At 40.5% G+C, this 20,359-nt stretch overlaps 1 protein-coding gene across 4 annotated transcripts in view; it reads right to left on the bottom strand.

Annotated features, from left to right (window-relative positions):
• Positions 1-12,241: 12,241 nt before the first annotated feature.
• The window catches only part of CSNK1G3 (casein kinase 1, gamma 3), a 62,855-nt gene continuing 54,737 nt past the window's right edge, over positions 12,242-20,359 (bottom strand). For 2 of the 4 annotated variants that reach the window (XM_009893798.1, XM_009893800.1), the window contains 3 exons: positions 18,800-18,906; positions 18,408-18,431; positions 12,242-12,296 (listed from right to left, as the gene is read on the bottom strand). In XM_009893798.1, the coding sequence (XP_009892100.1) occupies positions 12,242-12,296; positions 18,408-18,431; positions 18,800-18,906 (186 nt within the window). The remainder of the gene's footprint in view (positions 12,297-18,407; positions 18,432-18,799; positions 18,907-20,359) is intronic. The other 2 variants (XM_009893799.1, XM_009893801.1) reach the window with 1 other exon arrangement.

The raw sequence follows: 20,359 nt of genomic DNA, 5'->3' as shown, positions 1-20,359 counted from the left end.
ACCCATTACCCCTCATCTTTTCCATGTGATTCCCTGTAAAAATGGAGTCTCCATCTTCTTTGTAGCCACTCTTTAAACACTGGAACATGGTGATAAGGTCTCCCCTAACCCTTCTTTTCTCAAGGCTGAGCAAACCAAATTCTCTCAGCCTGTCCTCATATGGCAGGCTCCCCAGACCTTTGGTCTGTTTGTGGCCCTTCTCTGGACCCTCTCACGCCTGCCCACCTCTTTTTTGTATAGTGGGGGCAAAAACTGAACACAGTATTCCAGGTGTGGCCTGACAAGTGCTAAGCAGGGTGAGGTAACGACTTCTTTATCTGTGCGGGTGATGCCTTTGTTGATGCAACCCAGCATCCTGTTGGCTTTCTTTGCCACAGCAGCACACTCTTCACTCACATTGAGCTTGTTGTCCATCTGGACCCCCAGGTCCCTTTTCACAGAGATGGCCAGGTAGATCCCAGCCTGTGCTGCACTCCTGGATTTTGTTTTCCCAAGTGCAAGACCTTACACTTGCCCGTGCTGAACTTTATGAAGATATTGTTAGCTCACCTTTCCAGGCTGTCCAGGTCTTCCTGCAGAGTAGCTCTCCCTTCTGAAGTGTCCACTTCCCCACTCAGTTTGGTGTCCTCAACAAACTTCATCAGGGTACGCTTGACCCCATCATCCAGATCACTTTTGAAGACATTAAACAACGTCGTGCCAGTATCAATCCCTGGGGGACCCCGCATGTGACAGGTTGCCAGTTGGAAAAGGAGCTATTTGCCACCACTCTCTGGGTGCAGCCTGTCAGCCCGTTCCCCACCCACCACACAGACCGCTTGGCCAGACAGTAACATATCAGTTTCTCTAGGAGCAGGCTGTGGGCAAACATGTTGAAAGCCTTGGAGAAATCCAGGTAATCCCTCAAAAGCGGCATCTAAAAACCTGCTAGCATGCTAACTGTCAAAGCCAATGCTAATACTGAATGCCATATATCCAAGACATGGATATTTACTGTTTCATATTTTATTTGTAGACTTCAACACTGAGAAGCAGTATTGCAGAATGGTTACAGTGTGCTACTAGACTAGACTAGAGAAACAGCCACATGACAAAACAGTTTGGATGCTACTGAAATGCTTCTTGGCAAGGTTAAATTCTGCCTCATGGACTAAATTCAACACAGGAATTAGTGTAATAACTCTTCCCTAGAATATGTCCTTTCAGTTATTTGACTCTGGAATAATGCAGACCACTGAGTTCTATATATCGTTTGCATGGGTGACCTGCTAGATAGCAATTCCAACATGAAATCAAGTATCATTGTGCAGTATTCTAATACACTTTCCGTATTAAAAGTACAGTGGTTGCATATGTCTCTTAGAACAACTTCTACATCAACTGTTACAGTTGCACGGATCATACCTGTTCAGTGTGCCAATAATTCATCCAAGTTCATTTATGACAGGCATATTATAAAGAAAATCTTTGCAGCCAAAGGTCTGAATAAAATTATCTTCACCAGAACACAAAATTACCTATTAATAGGAATCACTCTAAAATGGTTAGCCTTTAATACTAGTTCTAAAAATACGGTATTGAAACGGCTTCATTTTATGGATCATTCAAATGCACACTGGAAAATCATACCATGTTGGGTTTGAAAGCTACATATATTAGGACTGGATTTTTTCTTCTTTCAAATATCTCAAAGTCTAGTAGGCTTTTCACCTACTGCCTCTTAATTTCCCCCCTCGTATTCCTTATGCTTAACTCACAAGTGTTATACAAGAATCTCACTCAAGCTTAGTGCAGGGGTTTTGCCTTTGAAGCACCAATAGCTGTTTGTGTTATGTGTACAGACATAAATGAATTTTAAAATCTGGCTTCAATCACAAACCAAAAAGTGTTTGATGCATTCATCTCTAAAATATGACAGCAATGTAGGAGAGGAGTGAATTGCCTTCTTGTATTACAGCCGATATTATGAAGTCATAGAGTCATAGAGCCGCTAAGGTTGGAAGGGACCTTTAAGACCACCAAGTCCAACCATTAACCCTGACAAAACCACCTCTAAACCATGTTCCTGAGCACCACATCTACCCTTTTTTTAAACACCTCCAGGGATGGCGAATCCACCCCCCCCCTGGGCAGCCTCTTCAAATGTTTAATAACCCTTTCAGTGAAAAAAATGTTTCCTAATATCCAATCTAAGCCTCGTCTGACAAAACTTGAATCCATTTCCTCTCGTCCTATCACTTGTCACCAGGGAGAAGAGATCAGCCCTCACCTCTCTATAACCTCCTTTCAGGTAGTTGTAGAGGGTGATAAGGTCTCCCCTCAGCCACCTCTTCTCCAGGCTAAACAACCCCAGTTCCCCCAATCGTTCCTCATAAGACTTGTCCTCCAGACCCCTCACCAGCTTTGTAGCCCTTCTCTGGACACGCTCCAACACCTCAGTTGTAGTGAGGGGCCCAAAACTGAACACAGTACTTGAGGTGGGGCCTGACCAGTGCCAAGTAAAGGGGGATGATCACTTCCCTAGTCCTGCTGACCACACTGTCCCTGACACAAGCCAGGATGCCATTGGCCTTCTTGGCCACCTGGGCACACTGCTGGCTCATATTCAACCAGCTGTCCACCAACACCCCCAGGTCCTTTTCTGCCGGGCAGCTTTTGAGCCACTCCACCCCAAGCCCGTAGCGCTGCATGGGGTTGTTGTGACTCATGTGCAGGACCCGGCACTTGGCCTTGTTGAACTGAACTCACACTATTGGCCTCGGCCCATCGGTCCAGCCTGTCCAGATCCCTCTGCAGAGCCATCCTACCCTCCAGCAGATCAACACGCCCGCCTAGCTTAGAGTCATCTGCGAACTTACTAATGGTGCATTCGGTCCCCTCATCCAGATCATTGATAAAGATATTAAAGAGAACTGGCCCCAGCACTGAGCTCTGGGGGACACCACTTGTGACTGGACACCAACTGGACTTAACTCCATTCACCACCACTCTCTGGGCATGGCCATCCAGCCAGTTTTTTACCCAGTGAAGAGTACACCTGTCCAGGTCATGAGCCGGTTTCTCCAGGAGAATGCTGTGGGAAACGATGTCAAAAGCCTTGCAAAAATCCAGGTAGATAACATCCACAGCTTTTCCCTCATCCTCTAAGTGGGTCAGCTTGTCCTAGAAGGAGATCAGGTTTGTCAGGCATGACCTGCCTTTCACAAACCCATGCTGACTGGGCCTGATCACCCTGTTCTCCTGCATATACTGTGTAATGGCACTGAGGATGATCTGTTCCATGACCTTCTCAGGCAATACACGTCATGACTCTCTAAGCTACTGGAATTACAAAATATAATTCAGATCTCAGAACTGACACACGCTTTGGCTATCAAATCATCTGCTATGCAGACATGATACACTTCATAATTAGGTAACACTTTCGGATAGAAATTTTGTATTTTTATGAAGAATAATTTTAAACAATCAGATTTACCTAAATTACCTTAATGCATCATTAAACGTTATCATCAGGCTAAAGTTAAGACTGTACTTTCACCTGTAATTTTGTGCAGTGCATGTAGGATGTGTAATGCAATACAGAGCACATGTGGTAAGTCCTAATTCAAGAATATGGCTTCCTCACAGATACTCTTCTCCAGAATGCTGTCTTGACTGAGGAACAGTCTTTAGAATTTATTGAGTTTTGTAAATATTTTTCTTCATAAGAAGTGAGGAGCGCATATCTCTGTCAGGAGAAAGAGTCTACCACTCTAGCAATCTTTGGAATACAACCATTAATCCAAGTTTCTCTAATAGCAGGACAAACAAGTCTAAAAAGGTCCATCATACTTAATATTCAATCAATTATTCAGTACTGCTCTTTAACAGCTCAAAGATGAAATGGATCGCTTCCATGTTGATCAAATTAATCTCATCTAAGCAATTGCTAACTTTGGGGCTGACCAAGCTGATCAATGAGGCAAATCAGAGTAACAGCAAAAGAAAGCAGAAAATACTGCACAGATCTCTAAAAAAACCAACCATTTTTCTTTAATATGGGCATGAACAATTCTGACACTAAAGTAAAATAATCACACATTTTAATAGCAGATTTCTTAAGTTATGTCAAAAAATAGTAAAAATGTCTAAGTATCTATGCTGAATTTGCATTTTTGGTATTACCTTTTCTTGGAATTGTTTTAAGTCAAGTCAGAAAAGCATACTGTTGGTCTCCATTGAATTTGATTTAATTATCCATAGCTATCAAGTAAAATGTATTGATACTAGTCAGAAATATTTGATCTAAAACATATTTTTTTAAAACCATTGTATATACAATGGTCCTTTGAGCAACCCAAACATCTAGAACAAGACTTGGTATCAAATGTTGCATTAGTCTTTTTGGAAGTGCTAGCTTGTTAGTTCTTACACGTATCCACAAAACAAACCTGGATCTGCTACAGTGTATTGTCCCTGTAACACATCAGATTTGCACGCACTGACAAAATCCCTCCACAGATTGAGTGCCTTGTAGTCAAAATGAGACACGGCATGAATCTGGCCTTCATGACACTAAAGAAAAAGCTTTGCATTACCCATCTGTACAGTGAATTTCACCCTGTGTTAATACATCTGTTAAGAGGAACTATCTGGCATATTGACAGTTTCCTCAAAATTGGCAGCTGTTTTTCTAAAAAGCAGTTGGTAATTGCTTTGTAAAACAATATGGCTTTTATAAAATCTGAAATCTCACCTGTCATTTTTGTGTCAAAATTGTCTTTCTCAACAGCTATTGCAATTGTTTCAAAAGTTATAGCATATATTCTTAAAAGGTGAACTAAAACAACAAAAGACACAAAAGATAAATGCAGCAAGAAAATAAATATAAAAGACATACTTAGTTCCTAAAAGAATAAGATATCTGAAAACACAATGTCTAAAATTATTTTATCATGAATATAAACACGCCAGGATTCAGATCGGAATTTTCTATTTTTTTTTTCTGGAAGACCTAGCTAACTGCTATTGCAAACTGGATAGGAAGAATCCCAGCAGCACAGACTCTGAACTACCATCAGCTGTGAAATAGAAGTTTGAGCCCTACCTTTCACAGAACCATAGAAAGTTTTGGCTGGAAGGGACCTTTACAGATCATCTAGTCCAACTCCCATACCAATGACAGGGACATCTTACACTAGACCAGGTTGCTCAAAGCCCCATCCAACCAGGCCTTGAACACTTCCAAAGATGTGGCATCCACAACTCTGGGCAACCTCTTCCAGTGTCTCACCACCTTAATTGTTAAAAAAAGTCTTCCCTATGGCAAATCTAAACCTACCCTCTCTCAGTTTAAAACCTTTGCCCCTTGTCCTGTCATTACATGCTCTGGTAAGAAGTTTCTCTCTGTCTTTCTTATAAGCCCCCTTTAAGTATTGAAAGGTCACAATAAGGTGTCTCCAGAGCCTTCTCTTCTCCAGGCTGAACAACCCCAACTTGCAGCCTTTCTTCACAGTACAGGTGTTCCAGTCCTCTGATCACTTTCATGGCCCTCCTCTGAACCCATTCTACTAGGTCCATGTTCTCGTTGTACTGGGGGTGCCAGAGCTGGATGCAGTTTTTCAGGTGGGGCTTCACAAAAGCGCAGCAGAGGGGAAGAAAGTCCCTCTCTCGACCTGCTGCCCATTCTTCTTTTTAGGTAGCCCAGGATACAATTGGCTTTCTGAGCTTCAAGTGCACATTGCTGGCTCATGTCCAATTTGTCATCCACCATTATCCTCAAGTCTTTCTCTGCTGGGCTGCTCTCTCTGTACATTTTTTTAATCTTCCTTTTCCAGCCAATGTACTTGTAAAAGTCCTTCTTCTTTTTCTTCTTCTTTGCATCCCTTGCCAAAATCATCTCCAACTGTGCCTTAGCTTTCCTGATTCCATCCTTGCACATACAGGCAAGATCCTTATATTCTTCTCAGGGTACATGTGTCTGGTTCCACTGCCTGTGGATTTCCTCCTTACACTTTAGTTTGACCAAGAGGTCCTTCCTGAGCTGTGCTTTCCTCACCCCATTTCTTGCACATGTTAATGAAGAGATTATAGAAGCAAAAACATTGAGGATAACACCAGCCACACAGGCAGGTTCACCTGTTCAATCCCTCTCTTCCTTCCTAAACCTCTTCCTCTGGCTGGGAGGACCACCTCTGCTCCTGAACTTTTTAATTTTTCTCCAAGGGATGGATAGTCTCTTTTGATGGTTCTAAGATGCCTCATCGCAGTACCATTAGACCCTATGTGGAATAGTAGCAGCAATGGTAATCTGTAGGGTTCACCAGGCTCAGCAGCCTCTCAGTGACATTGTGAAGGCGATCTCCTCCTGGCAGGCTTCCCTAGAGAAGTTGTCTGAATGGCAAATGGGTGCTTTGGTACCTCTCAGTAAGGAATCTCCAATTACTAATGCTTCACATGCTGGTCTGGTGGCATTGGTTCTAATGTGTAGATCTCCTGATCACATTCTCAGATGCTTGTGCTTCCTGTTGAGCTCTTCTGGTAACTTAGCTTCTTGTTTAAAAAGTTCTAGCTGGGTGTACTCCCAGCTATGACATCCACTGCTGCCTTCAGGTACCATGGGGACTTCTAGATGCTGGAGGTCCACCCAACCTAAGGTTTGGACAGCTATTTCAGTCCTTGGGAGGTCTGTTTGGGTAGAGAAGTCAGCACGGTTAGGCCGTAGTGCTTCTGTTTGGGTTTCAGCCTCAGCCTTGCAGTTGCAGCAGGTGGAGACAATTTTCAGTCAGCAGGTCACAGTCTCCTTCCAGTTCTCAGAAAAAAATGGCCGACTTACTTATAAAATGACCATTCTTTTGAAAGATGTCGACATTCTAAGGCTAATTCCCCAGAGACCTCAAACTTCTGGGCAGGCTTGCACAGCCACCAGTTACTTTGAGTGACCAGCAGGGCTGCAGCCTAAGCCTGTTGGTGAGGAGAGCAGGATCATAATCTGCTTCTGCTCTGGATGAGCTCATTGAAGTGGCAGAATCAACTTCTCTTGTTCCTCCAGACTGAGACAAAAAGGCATCTTATGACAATTAGCATCTATAAACAATGAAAAGGATTTCCAAGCTTGTAGGAAAGATGGACCAGAGAAGACATGTTCTTGCAGACCGTGGCAAAGGCCTTGTTTCTTAATATTTCTTCCAGGTGGTCACACTTACATGAAGAACTTCAGTAAAGCTAATACACCAGGCAACTACCTGTACTAGTTCTCAGTAGTAGCTATTATTTTTACACAGATCTTGTACTAGTTACTGTGGCAGTGGCTGCTACAAACCTGTCCCTAGTTGTATCCTCTTGGCTTGACCAGCCATGTTTTCCCAGCCTGCAGACACAGCCCTTCTCTCCCAGGCTATTGAGTTGAACAGCACTGCAGGGTGACGGCAAAGGCCAGCTGATTTGCAACTTGCATCTGCCTGGACCAGGCCTTCAGGGATGCTCCAACACTTGGAGGTGACCATCCTTGCTCTGCCCAAACTCCCATCAGTTAGCTCTGCCCACAGGCTCCTAAGGCTTAGTTGTCCTCATCTTTATCATCCAAATATTTAGGCCAGGGTTTCATAAAGCTCCTAGGGACTGATCCAAATTCTGAAGGGAACGGAAGCACTGATTCCCACTGGTTCTACATCAAACCTGGCCTTTACAGAAAAAAACCACTTGAGTCAGTAGAGAGGGTATTGACTCAGAAAGCTTGACAGAAAATCGTTGACTTCGTTCATTTGCTTCCTGAATTTAAAAAAGAAAATAAAATCATAGAAATCTATTCAAAGAAATGGGGTTTTTCTATATCTCCCATTTGTATCATTTGCAAAATGTACAGTCTTTTAATTCCAGTTGCTTCTGCAGAACAGCAACAGGAGACTGCTGAAATCTGGGAGCAGCACCTGGGTAGAGGGACTGCCCAGGACAGGAGCGCTACTGAAATCAGAGTCCTTCTTAGGCTAGAGATGAAATGGGCAGGAAGTGGACAGAGATTTTTATCTCCCTTGGCCCATGCTGCTTAGGAAATGCATTTCCTTACACAGCTGGAGAACCCAGAGGGAAATGCACGAGGCCAGAAGGCAGCTAGTTAGGGCACCATGTGGCCAGGGCCATGCAATGTCCAGAGGAGAAGCCACCCCAGAAACCCAGCAGGCTGGGCCCTGGCTGTCCCCCCCCAGCCCTGCCCATAACAACTTTTGCTCAAGCAGCCTCTCAAGTGAGAGCCTGTCCTGCCTCCCATCTCTGTAGAGTCACCATCCTGAGCAATGGCCTGGGCTTCTGCTGGAGAGGGCAGCCAGTGCCTTTAGCACGTGCAGGGCTCCTACGCTTCAGTGACACCCTTCATGCAACACACCACAACATGTACCACTGCATTGAAGCTTCATGCTGTGGGCACAGCTGAGACCTTGGTCCTTGGAAAGAAAAGCCAAGCTGAGAGGGCACGCCAGCCCCTTTGCCAACTGCCACCCTGCACCAAGCTGCAAAGATGGGGTCAGGCTTGTTTTTTTGGGGGGTTCCCCTTGTCCAAAAGGGCACAAAAAAACATCATGAGTGCTCCAGGATGGAGAATTGGGGAGGCCGCCTTCTCATTTCCCTCTCTACTCCCCTGCAAGCTGCGAGTGGCACAGGAGCGGAGCGTCTCGGGGCAGAGCGGGGCGTGTGGAGCAGAAAGGGGGACGAGTACGTGATGTGGAGCGGGGCTTTGTCCCCACCCCCGCTGGACCATCCAGGTGCCTACGGAGACCTGGATGGGAAGAAACGCGGGTGTGCAGAGCAACAGGTGCTGGAGGCAGCGCTTAGTGCATCCCTGAGGCTGAGTGTGAGTGGCCAGGAGGCAGCGGCTGAACGTGCCTTGCACTCCAGCTGCTGAGACACCTTGACCCAGGCTAGGCTTGGGCAACCAACTAACCCTCCTGGCTCTGCCAGGGCGCTGCCAGGCCCGTGGCGTGAGCGCACACACCATTGCTGACAGCACAGCTGCAGGACAAGGCTCCCAGCTGAGACCAGCACACGCATGACACAAATGCAGATCAAGGAGAAAAATGCAGTTTTATTTTATTCAGGGACAGCTGAAAAGTGGCAGGTCCTGAGAGATGCAGGGCACCCTCGGTGTCTTTGTCCTGCAAGACCAGTGGGCAGGCACTTAGCCAAAATGGCCCAGAGGCGGCCAGGCAAGGGGCTGTACTCAGTGTGGCCGAAGAAGGCGAAAAATCCCCAGGGACCAGTGCCAGTCACCCCAGAGGGAAAATTTCCTTCCTGACCCCAGACCAAGGCATCAGTGTTGTCTTCATGCTGCAAGAGCAGCAGGCGGGAACTTAGCAAAAGCCACCCAGAGGAGCCCTGGCATTGGGCCATGATCAGTGCTGCAGGGGAGAGGAAAAATACCATGAACCTGTGTCAATCTGTCCCAGGGAAAAAAAAGTTCCCTCCTCACCGCAGACCCAGGGCACCAGTAGCATCTCAGTGCTGCAAGAGCAGCAGGCAGTCACTTACCCAAAAGGGCCCAGAGGAGCCCTGCAAGGAGCCGCAGAGGAAGGTGAAACCCCCCCCCCAGTACCATTGCCAATCTACCCCGGGGGGGGGAAGATTGCTTCCTGACCCCAGAGCTGGTGATGAATCCGCTGTTCCCTGAGCATGTGTGCAAGACCTGCCTCCTGGCCCCACGGGGTGGTCACACCTACCAGGGACGCCACCACTGCCTGACCGCTTCCTTCCCACAACCTGAATCCATCTCAAGGGCTTCTGAGATGGCAAAGGCGCTTAGTGCACCCGGGGGGCTGAGTGTGAGTGGCCAGGAGGCAGCGGCTGAACGTGCCTTGCACTCCAGCTGCTGAGACACCTTGACCCAGGCTAGGCTTGGGCAACCAACTAACCCTCCTGGCTCTGCCAGGGCGCTGCCAGGCCCGTGGCGTGAGCGCATACTGTTAAACTGTTCAGCAATTCTTTAAATAACAGCTTCCATTATTTAATCCAAGACTGCAGGAAAGGGAGAAAAAAGGCAAGTTTTAGAAAACTATCTTTATTTTTTGTCTTACATTTAAACAGGGATGTATTTCATTTTTTAACATCCAGCCAATGTTGACTTCATTAGTTTAGACAGGAAAAAAAGGATATAAATGCAAATCATATTGGCATAACCTGAACATACCTGCATTAGTACTGACCACTTTGCTACAAGAAAACCTTTTTTCAGCATTAAAATCAAGCACTTCAAAAAATATTGCTGAAAAGAAAGTGCCTAGATACTGGTCATTTCAGCAAATAAACAACTTTTATATATTCAAATATTTTAAGTCCATAATATACACACTTCCTTATTGTATGTATGGAGTTCAGATAATAAAAACACTGTACAGGTCAAAAGCCTCTGAAAATAAAACTAATCAGTTGTGTGTGAAATACATATACCACATGGACTTAGAAATCTTACAAAGCAAGAAATTTGGTCAAGTACTACAAAGAATGATGTATTTTCACATGAGTATGGTCAAGTAACCTTTTCAGCTCAAACAAAAACAAAGAAATAACTTCATGAGTTTGAGATAATCAAAACCACAAACTGGTGGAGTGGAAACTTACGACCTGTTATACAGTATGTTTTTGTAGACCAAGTTCAGGTTTTTTTAAAACAAAAACTTAAGATCATGAACAGTAATAATGACAAAGATCAATACATATGAGCACATAATCCAAACAATGAAATACACTTTCGGCTGTTAAGGAAAAATAAATTACAAAATACAATTAAAGTCCTTGTAAAGGTAATAATGAATTCAAAGGTGTGCATTTATTTTAATACACATTTTAAATGCTATGACAAAACAGATTAAAAATAAATACGTATGCCAAAAGGCATGTCTGGATAGAAAAAAATGCTAATTAGCTCTAGAAGAATCATAAAAAATGGAGATCATCTGAGTTTTGGTCAACAAATCTGCCTAGTCCCTTCCATCTTTCACACCCCTTCTTCAATAACTGGCAGCTAAACACGACAAAAGCACACCTCTGTCATTATGGCTTTAAAAGAAACATATACATTCTGAAGACAAAAATATAGAATGGGCTGCCTTATCTACAAAACTGCTGGTTTCTTCACATTGCAGGCACTTCATTGGACTGTGGGGAAGTACCTGATACATCCTTGCCATCCTATTACAGTAGTGACATTAGACTGAGAGACAAGAAACTTCCAGGGAAAAAAAAAAAATCTTGGGAATTTTGGGGTGCTACGGGCTAGCACTGAGAGAAAAGAGAAGTCTAACTCACTTCCATTTCATCTGTTTAAAATTAAAGAGTAAAATAATATACAAACAGATAAACATTACATGGCACACCCATATTTTGTTGTCAATCATCAATTACCTTGGTGAACACACAGGCTTTAATACTTATTCCACTTTAACCACAATGACATTTATTTCTCCTTTTATAATTCCTCTGTAGATCCTCTTTTGAAGGTATTTCAATCTTACTAACATTACTGGAAGCACAACTTAAATTATACACATTTCTGTATTCTTTGTACAAACACTCTTGTCATTTCTACTGTACTGCAATTCCACCATAGGTGTAACAAAAGCAGGTTTTCAAACCCAGAGGCTACTGGAAATACTTTCTGTTCATTAATATCACCAACATTTAGACAACTCTCAACAGTTAAATCAGCCTTCTCTGTATCTCTAGACAGTGACTGTACAACGATATCACAGAGAGGGTTTAATGCTGGTACAATTTGACTACAGTATAACCAGTAATACTGGAAGAAAACAAAACAAAAAAATCAATGCGTGCATTACGAGAAGAAATGTGATTATTTTTCTATATGGTTGTGCATTTTTGAAGAAAACCACTTTTGATATGCTGCTAAAAACTCAAATAACAGATTTATGATGTCTGTCTTCAGCTAAGACACTGCTAGTATTTTCTAGGACAGGAGAAATACTTTTCAGATTTAGTTTTGCTGAAGATACTATTCATTTGTACCATTTCATTGGTCCATTTGTTGATAGTCAAAGAAGCACTCATACTTGACAAAACCTTAAAGCTTTCAAAATAGATGAATTAAAAGAAAAAAAAGATAGATACAGGAGAACCAAATGAAAGCACACAGGCATAACATTAAGGGAGTCCTTGGAAAACGTGTGGTCGTTACGAAGGGTTGCTTTTTTTACTTTAAGATCACAAGACGGCATTTGAACAAATAAGCAATTTCCTGTATTCTGCTTGGTTCTAGTTATTTGTGGCGCTGAATGGTTTTCCTTGTCCTCCGCTTGAAAAAACAGCAGCACCTGCAGATGTGACACGAATTACATATTATATAAAAAGAAATCACAAAACTAAACTGTTTACTCTATTGTTTCACATGAAGTATGTAGTTCAGGTATAGCCAGCACCACAAGGAACGCATTAAGCTTTATTGCGGATGATCGATTTATTAGTGAAAGAAATTGAAGCAGAGATATTTTCGGCACATTTCACCTTTTTTTTTTTTGAAAAAAGTATCAAATGAAAAAAGCTACAACAAAAATAACTATTAAGTTTGGAGTATTAAGTGAGGGTATCAAAAGCATGCGCATTATAGGCTGACCTAAAAATGTATTTATAAGAATAAGGAATGTTCCATTACCCGAGTAATCTTTCATATTAATCGGTAATACGCCAAATACAAGCTTGAACTTTTTGTGATACTTGATTGGGTCACCTGAACAGTGCACTTAAGACACTGCTGTTGCTAACAGAAGAAAACAATTTGAGCTTCCTTTGTCAGCTAGAACTTGGAAAAAGTCCTCCCCAAGGCTATTCCCCAAAATATTTTAGAAGAAAATGTTCAGGAACAGTATAATTAATGTTCTGGTTCAGTGCTGTGATGATATTACTACAGTGAAAAATCACAGATGTAAGTATATTGCCGTATACTGACATTCTTTCTTCTGCTTTATTGCATACTACATTGAAGGAAACTAAAATTGACAAATACTGTGAATTTCACTGAGCAAAAAGAGACAATCTTAAAGTAACTGAAAAAAACCACCACAAAAGGAAAAAGAATTGGAGGGATTTAGAGACAGATAATACAGAGGAGGACTGCAGAAGTCCAGGAAGTATTTTTGAAAGCAAACTAAACAGAAGAGCAACAAATACACAGAGAAAATGTTTTTGTTTGCATGTAATGTTAGCCTTATTTTAAGCAACTCCCACCTCCCACCACCTTTAAAATTAAAGCTTCCAGTTAGTAAAGTATTCACAGTTTGCAATCAAAAGTGAAGATGCAAGCTGTCTACCTTAACAGAGCTTGCCCCATGGAGTTCTGCAGTTTGGTTATTGAGTATAGCACTTGCAATGCTATACACTCAAAAGTCTTTCTTAAACTATGAAGTACAACAGAAGTAAAAACATAAATGTGCTGCATCAATACTATCAGTAAGTCCTTAAGTTCACCAACATCTTTTGTCACTAAAATTCAAAAGGAATTCTGCGGATTTAGTTTGGAGTATGGGAAATGGGGAAAGCATTTGATAACCAGGGAGAATAAGGATCTAAAAATAAGGTTCTACAAGGTGTGAGAACAACATCCAAAGTAAGGGGAGACAGAAGTTACCTTTTCAAAATATCCAAGGGCACCCTTTCGCTCAGTCACTGAAAAAGTAGCAGTGGGCAGAGGCAGACCAGAGCTGCTCTGAGAGTTACATAACTTTCAGTAGAAAAAAACATTGGTTATTGATGGAGAGGAAGCCCAAAATTAATATTCAATAGGGGAAACTATATAGATAAATATTTTTTACAGCTAGCAGAAATATCATACGGTATTTATTAACTTTAAAGTACTTCTAAAAGAGGCATAATTGTTTTAGAAGGCTACTAGCCACCAACTGCAACTGAAATTCCCGCATAACTATTAACGCTTTTTCTTATCATCTGTCTACAGCCACTAACATCCATTATCACTTAAGCTTTGAATTTATATTCAGGTGTATGCGATCCAATTTAGTATAATCCTTCTTTCACTGTAATCTTTTCCCAAGTATTTTATATATGTATATACAACAAATACCATATCAAAACAAAACATTTTACAGTAGTCCCTCCCTTTCAATGTGAATTATTATCCTATGATCCTGTAAATGAGGAAATCCCACCCTGGACTGGGATGGTAAATCACTGTTGTACCTGTTTCACTTTAGCAGGCCTCAAAGAAAGACTACAGAAAAAATTTGCCTTGATTCATAATTTCAGTTACATAATTAAATGTAGGATCATGAAAGTGTGTCAGACAGTTAATTTCTAGAATAACAATCTAGAATTTTAACTCTTCACTCTTTAAATATGTTTTATTTATACAGAGTATGTCTCAAGGAACAGCAGATCACATTTCTTAAATGTTTAGGACTGCTTGGATCCTCTGTGTAATTCAAGGACACTTTAGGTTTTCACGCTTTCCTTCCCAGAAAATATTAACCCATCGTTGCTGCACATCTCACACCGTCCTTTATTCCTTCTCCATAGCCTGCTCAGTTTGCTACTTCTCTGTCAACCAGAAAAGAAGGGCATCATGCATGGGGAATTCAAGAGTTCTATCTTTAACCAACATAAAGCCCTGCTTTTTTCATCTTCTGGTCTTCTGGAGTTGGAATAATACTATTACAAAGAGTATAATTTCTATTAACAGGTTGTTTGCTTTTTCTTTTTAATTATAAGAACTATTCAACTGTATTCTAGTTCAGGAAATTTCACTAAGTGCTGAAGACTGTTATTTGGTCTGGGAGAACAAATCCCTTATTAATGTATAACATATCTAAAAGTGTTAAAGGAATGCAAATTCCATAGAGCATTGTAAACCACAGGACTGGCTTGCGCTTACCAAACCATGTATTTATCAGCTTAGAAGTGCTAGACCTGGAAAACCTTCCAAGGCCAAATAAACGTCATTTTAAAATATATTCACAGTTACATGGGAATAAGACAGGTCAGACTACACTGCCTGATAATAAATTTTATGAAAGAAATATAACCCTGAAATTAGAGATCCATACCACATAATCTCTTGAAGAGTATAATTTATAATAGAAATGCAGACATGTTCTTAAGAATACTGTCACTAGAGGGTGTCATTATCACTTTTATATATATCACATTGCTTGAAGCCATATTTAAAGCTACAGATAGGGACACTATTAATAAGTATTAAACTGCAAATTTCTCATATTATTCAATACACATGCAAAATACATAAGAATAGATAGGCTTTGAGAATTTCCAGTTCTAGGAGAGCAACTTTTTTCGTTTTTAAAGAAAGCATTTAATGACTGCTAACCTCTTTCTCTGTAGGGTATAAAACATTTTTATAGCAGGCAGTATAATACCAATTTAGGAAACTCAAGAAACAACTTTTCGTGTAGCAATCTCAGTAGTATGGTTAAAACCATTTCTTGTCCTACTTAAAACTTTATCACACCTTTTTTCTACTAAGTAGCCTTCCCTCTACTATTTGAGCAATCCCTTGACACAACATGTTAAAGCATGTTCAGTTCTCATTTGTGTTTAGATAACTATGTTTTTATATTTGTCATCTACCATGTAGCAGCACTTTACTGCAGGATTATTAATGGGTGTTCGTTTAAGTGTCAAAAAGAATGCAAGATGCAAAAAGGACAGATCGTATCATCTTGTCCTGTTTGCCCTTCTCTGTTCTCCCAAGAGAGCGCCTTTCAGTTATCCAAATTACACAAGCTTCATCATAGAAGCAACTATTTTGATGGCTAGCAAAGAGTTAAGGAAAGAAAGGCTAATTGCTCAGTGATAACTAGAAGACCATCTATAGAAGATAAGACCTACAAGTGCTGGGGCAAAAAGGTGACTAGTTAACCAAAAAGGTTAGCTTTCTCCCTGCTTTACAACTCCAGTAAGAGCTTTCAGCCCTATTTCATTTGTTACTTTCTAAAAAAAAAAACAAAAAAAACACCCCAAAACAACCCCACACAAACCCACAAAAAAACCTCCCCAAAACCGCAAGCAACTCCCCCAAAAACCCCAAACAAACAAAAAGCTCCCCAAAAAACTCCGTCAAAAAGAAGTAAAAAAAACCACCAAAAAAACTAAAACCAAACACCCACTGCTAAGTCATGCTTGCTGCACATGGTTGCTGCACAGCAACAACTGAGGAGCATGAAGATAAGGCATAAAACTTAGAATATATACTGCATGTGAGTACATCGACACATATCAAACAATGAAAGCGTTGGATGATGTCCCAAAACAATAGAATGCTTACTGAAAAAAAATCCTTATCCTTTCTGATTTACAGCATCCCACTGAAATGGGAACAGAAGATCTAATATTCAGCAAAACAATATTTGTGTTCATAGTTAAAATCAAACATGATAGCACACCCTTTCCTCAGTCTTGTAAACCAAGATATAACCATGCTGAGCTTCTACAATTATGAAAAAAACTAGAATAAAAACCAAAGCATTTCTAAAAAATATTCACGTTTGTCTCCTTAAGAATATGAAAAAATGTTACAAACAGAAGATACCAGCAAGAGAGGTTAACGTTGTTCATATTTGCAGATGGAGAAAAGATTATGAAAGAGGTACAAAGTAAGAGCCTTTTGATAAAATGTCTCCTTAAAACAAAAAATATCAGACATGAAAGATACCGATACTTGCATTTCCTTACACTCTTCAGCAGTGTAAAAATCTATAAATGGATCTTTAAACATGCCACAATAACTTTTGATAATAAGCTTGTAACAATCATTTATAAACATAAAATTACTTGAACCTTCTAAAGTATTGTTACTGAGAAGAGATGTATACATTGACGTCTGGTAGCAATGCTGGAGAGGGAGTGTGGGTGGAGGTATGTGCATGTGTGTTGCTTTAATTATTGCCAAACTATAGAAAAACTACACCACCACACCCCCCCCCCCGAATGAGAAAAGTGTGGTTTAAATAGATACCGCTGGAAAAATATTTTGTGTTTCATATTGAAAAAGATGAATCTAAGGAGTAGGATATTGAGACTACGTATTTTGTCTGTAATAAAACCAGTAAAGGCTAGGCCAAAAAGGTCAAGGATAGCTTAATTGCCCATCAATTATTTATATCAGCGGAAATTAACTTCTACATTTTCAAAGCAGCTGCAGCAGCTTGGCTTCTGAGAATTTTCTTACTTTCTGTAGATAACTAAGCATAGGTTTAATTGTGCTGAGCACTACCCAAAACTTTATGGAAAGTTTAATTTTTTTCTGTGTGTGCTTAAGCTCAGCATAAGGGAGGTTATCTGCACTGATCCAAAGGGAGATGATAAGGAATTTCTCTACGTGCAGCCTATCAGCGTCTTTGCTCTTTGGGCTCTTTTTTTATTTTATACAGAACTAAAACTGAATTCTTGCCAGAAAAAATAATGATACAGTACTCTGCAAAGATGCCAGATAAAGAACTGGTCTCAGTGCTCACAGAAAGTTAGTGCAGCACAACAGACATCTCCATTCACAATTTTTATCTACACATACACATAAATATTATGTACTAAAACCAGAACCTGCAAAACAATCACTTCAAGAAAAGAATTGTACTTTGAGAAATTTCTCCTTATCTAAAAGTTAAGGAAAATGGGCCCTACAAAACTTATTAAGGAATGCTTACTGGATTTTTCTGATACTAACATACCCTTCATACTTGAGAGCCTGTATTTTATGTTTAACTAGATCCATATCCTTGTAAAATCCTATTCCAAGCACAATTACAAAAGAAAACATGTTGAAAGTTATACTGCCTTTAGCTATCAAGAATATTTTTCTCTACTATTTCCCAAGTCTGAGTTTACTACTCAAATATATTTATATTAATTGTCCAAACCATGTTAACAGACCTTAATATTTTCTCATTTCATTACACTGTAACTTTAAGGAGCCCTTAAGTTAAGTTTTAGTAACTAGTTAGCAGGCTGTCAAAGACTAATACTCTGGTAAATACTACATTTCCAGAGAGAACAGGCAAAGCTCAAACATTTGCTAGTATTTATTACTTGTTCATATAAGCGAGTTATTTTCTAGATGTTAAAATACTAGCTGAATGCCATAACATCTGAAAAGAATGTTTTCCCCTCTAAAACAGGATAGCAATCAAGAAAAAAATGCTCTACTACCCACTAAAAAGGATTGAATAAAGGACACCACAGACTACACAACTTAAAAGCAAGCAAGATTTGAAGCAGGCAAAATAGCTCCTGAAGGTGGTTGTTTGTAGAAACGGTTAATTGTTTCATAATATTAAAACATGTTTTGTGATTTCCACATGCAATTGTCATTTTAAAGTTCTCTGAAATTAAGTTTTAAACCAAATAACAAGAACAAAGCCCCTGGGGCTATTTCTGCCTGCCTGTGCCACAGAACTCACCACATGTTCAACACTTTCTGGCAGCTACACAGAAAGAGAGTAAGGGAAAGAAGAGAATCAGAATACCACACAGAGAAAGAATTTTACATCTTTCATACATAACTTTTGATAGAACACTATCTTAAAATAAATATTTCAAAATTAGTTGAAATATCAAAAATGCATGCACTTCTCTAGTATTGAGACATACGTTATTGAGGGCTTAGCCTAAAAAGCACAAGTTGTAGAAAGTCTTATTTAATTAATTAAAGCCAGTATTAAGTATAGCACTAAAGTTTTGCCCCTCACCAGTGGCTATTCAGTTTAGACAGTATTTTTTTAATAACTACACAAGAATAATTTTGAAGTAGCTGAGCACACAAGATCCAAAGAATATAAAAAGATGGACATACTTAGTTTCATCCATTACTTCTACTTCTGCAGGAGCTGTGATAGGTGCATTTGAACGGCCTGCAGTTGGGTCATCTGTGTTCAGTTCTCCATTTGTTGAGCTTACTACCTGAAATCACCAGAAATACCTGAAATTATGCTAGTGCCAGACATACATTTGTCAATTCCTAAAGTTACAATACATCTTCAAAAATCAGTAATTTTTGTTAATTCTATAATTCTGTTTATTCCAATAATAGTATATTTTCCAGGTTTTATTCCTGCATCCCTGCCCTCATGCCATTTTTCTTTCTTATCTACTAATGGAACTGACATCTACATGACAAACTAAAGTGAGTGGACTAGGCAAAGCAATTCTGTCAATAAGGTTTGCTGATCTCCCTCTTGTCTCTTCAGAGCCTTAAGGGAAGGCACTAACCCCTTTTCCGATACCAATTCAGTCAGTCTTACCCTATATCTCTGCTTCTTTAGTATATTTAAGCTCCTTAGTTTCTTTCTTTGTGTGGCCCGGTTCAGTTGCCTCTCGAAGAGTACTCACCAGAAGAGGGGAAAACTAAGACATTCTCTAGACCTAAGACAGTAGGTGGTGTTCGGTTTGCACTTTTAGAGCACAAGAACACCTATGGCCATCAAAAAAACCCCAACAAGATTCAACTTCATTCCCATTAATTTACTCTCACGTTTCCTTTGTAAATTTCTTGAGCCACCAGGACAGCTCTGATTCTCTGGAAATGTTTGTTCTGACTTAAATCAAATGGAACTCAATATTCTCTCTGCTCCTGTCAGCTGTCCTGCATGACAAATGGAGCTATTTCAGAGGCCTCTCCCTCATTCACCTCACAGAATCTGGCAGGAAGATGGTTAACTGGACAAGATGGACAAGTGCTTATCTGGTCAGGGCAGCTGACAGTGCTAATTGACCCATTAAAGTATCAAGAGTTCTGCTAGCTATAAAGCAGCAGCAAACACTTGGCCAAGCGACATTTCACAAAAATATCATTCTGGCCAAATAATTTAAGAGCCTGCAGAAAACATCTGTAAAACATCATCAGCTACACAAAGGTGGACCAGTAGTGGTTCATAGTTCAAGATTCTTACCAGCTGTTGCCTGAAGGTCAGAGATTAAAGTATAAGAAAGCAGAGGGAAGGAAAGTCATCATCATAATGTTACTAATTCCCCTCACCCTTCCAAGCTGTACTCTTAATGTAGCAGCTATGTCTCATCTATTTATAACCAGAGCTAATAGCCTTGCCTATTGAGGTTTGCTGTGTGGCTCCTACTGTTACTAACCACAGAGCTTCAGAAGTTTGCTGAACTTAAACCATTTTCCATGCCATGCCACATCAGGCCAAGTTTTCTTCTTTTTTGAGTTTCACTAAAATAGTAACCATTATCAAAACAACTCCCCGAGCCCAATAGCACCACAAAGAGAAAGGTGTCCGAGACTGCAAGTATCCAACTACTTAAATTTTCATTACTATAGGTGGAGAACTTCTGGGAGATTGGACTTGATTTCTGTGATGATGGGTAAGTCAGTGGAGTTTCAACCAGGTGGCTCAAG

This window comes from Charadrius vociferus, unplaced genomic scaffold, assembly GCF_000708025.1.
Source record: "Charadrius vociferus isolate BGI_N301 unplaced genomic scaffold, ASM70802v2 scaffold158, whole genome shotgun sequence".
Classification (NCBI taxonomy): domain Eukaryota; kingdom Metazoa; phylum Chordata; class Aves; order Charadriiformes; family Charadriidae; genus Charadrius; species Charadrius vociferus.
This window is presented reverse-complemented; position numbering and strand designations above follow the sequence as displayed.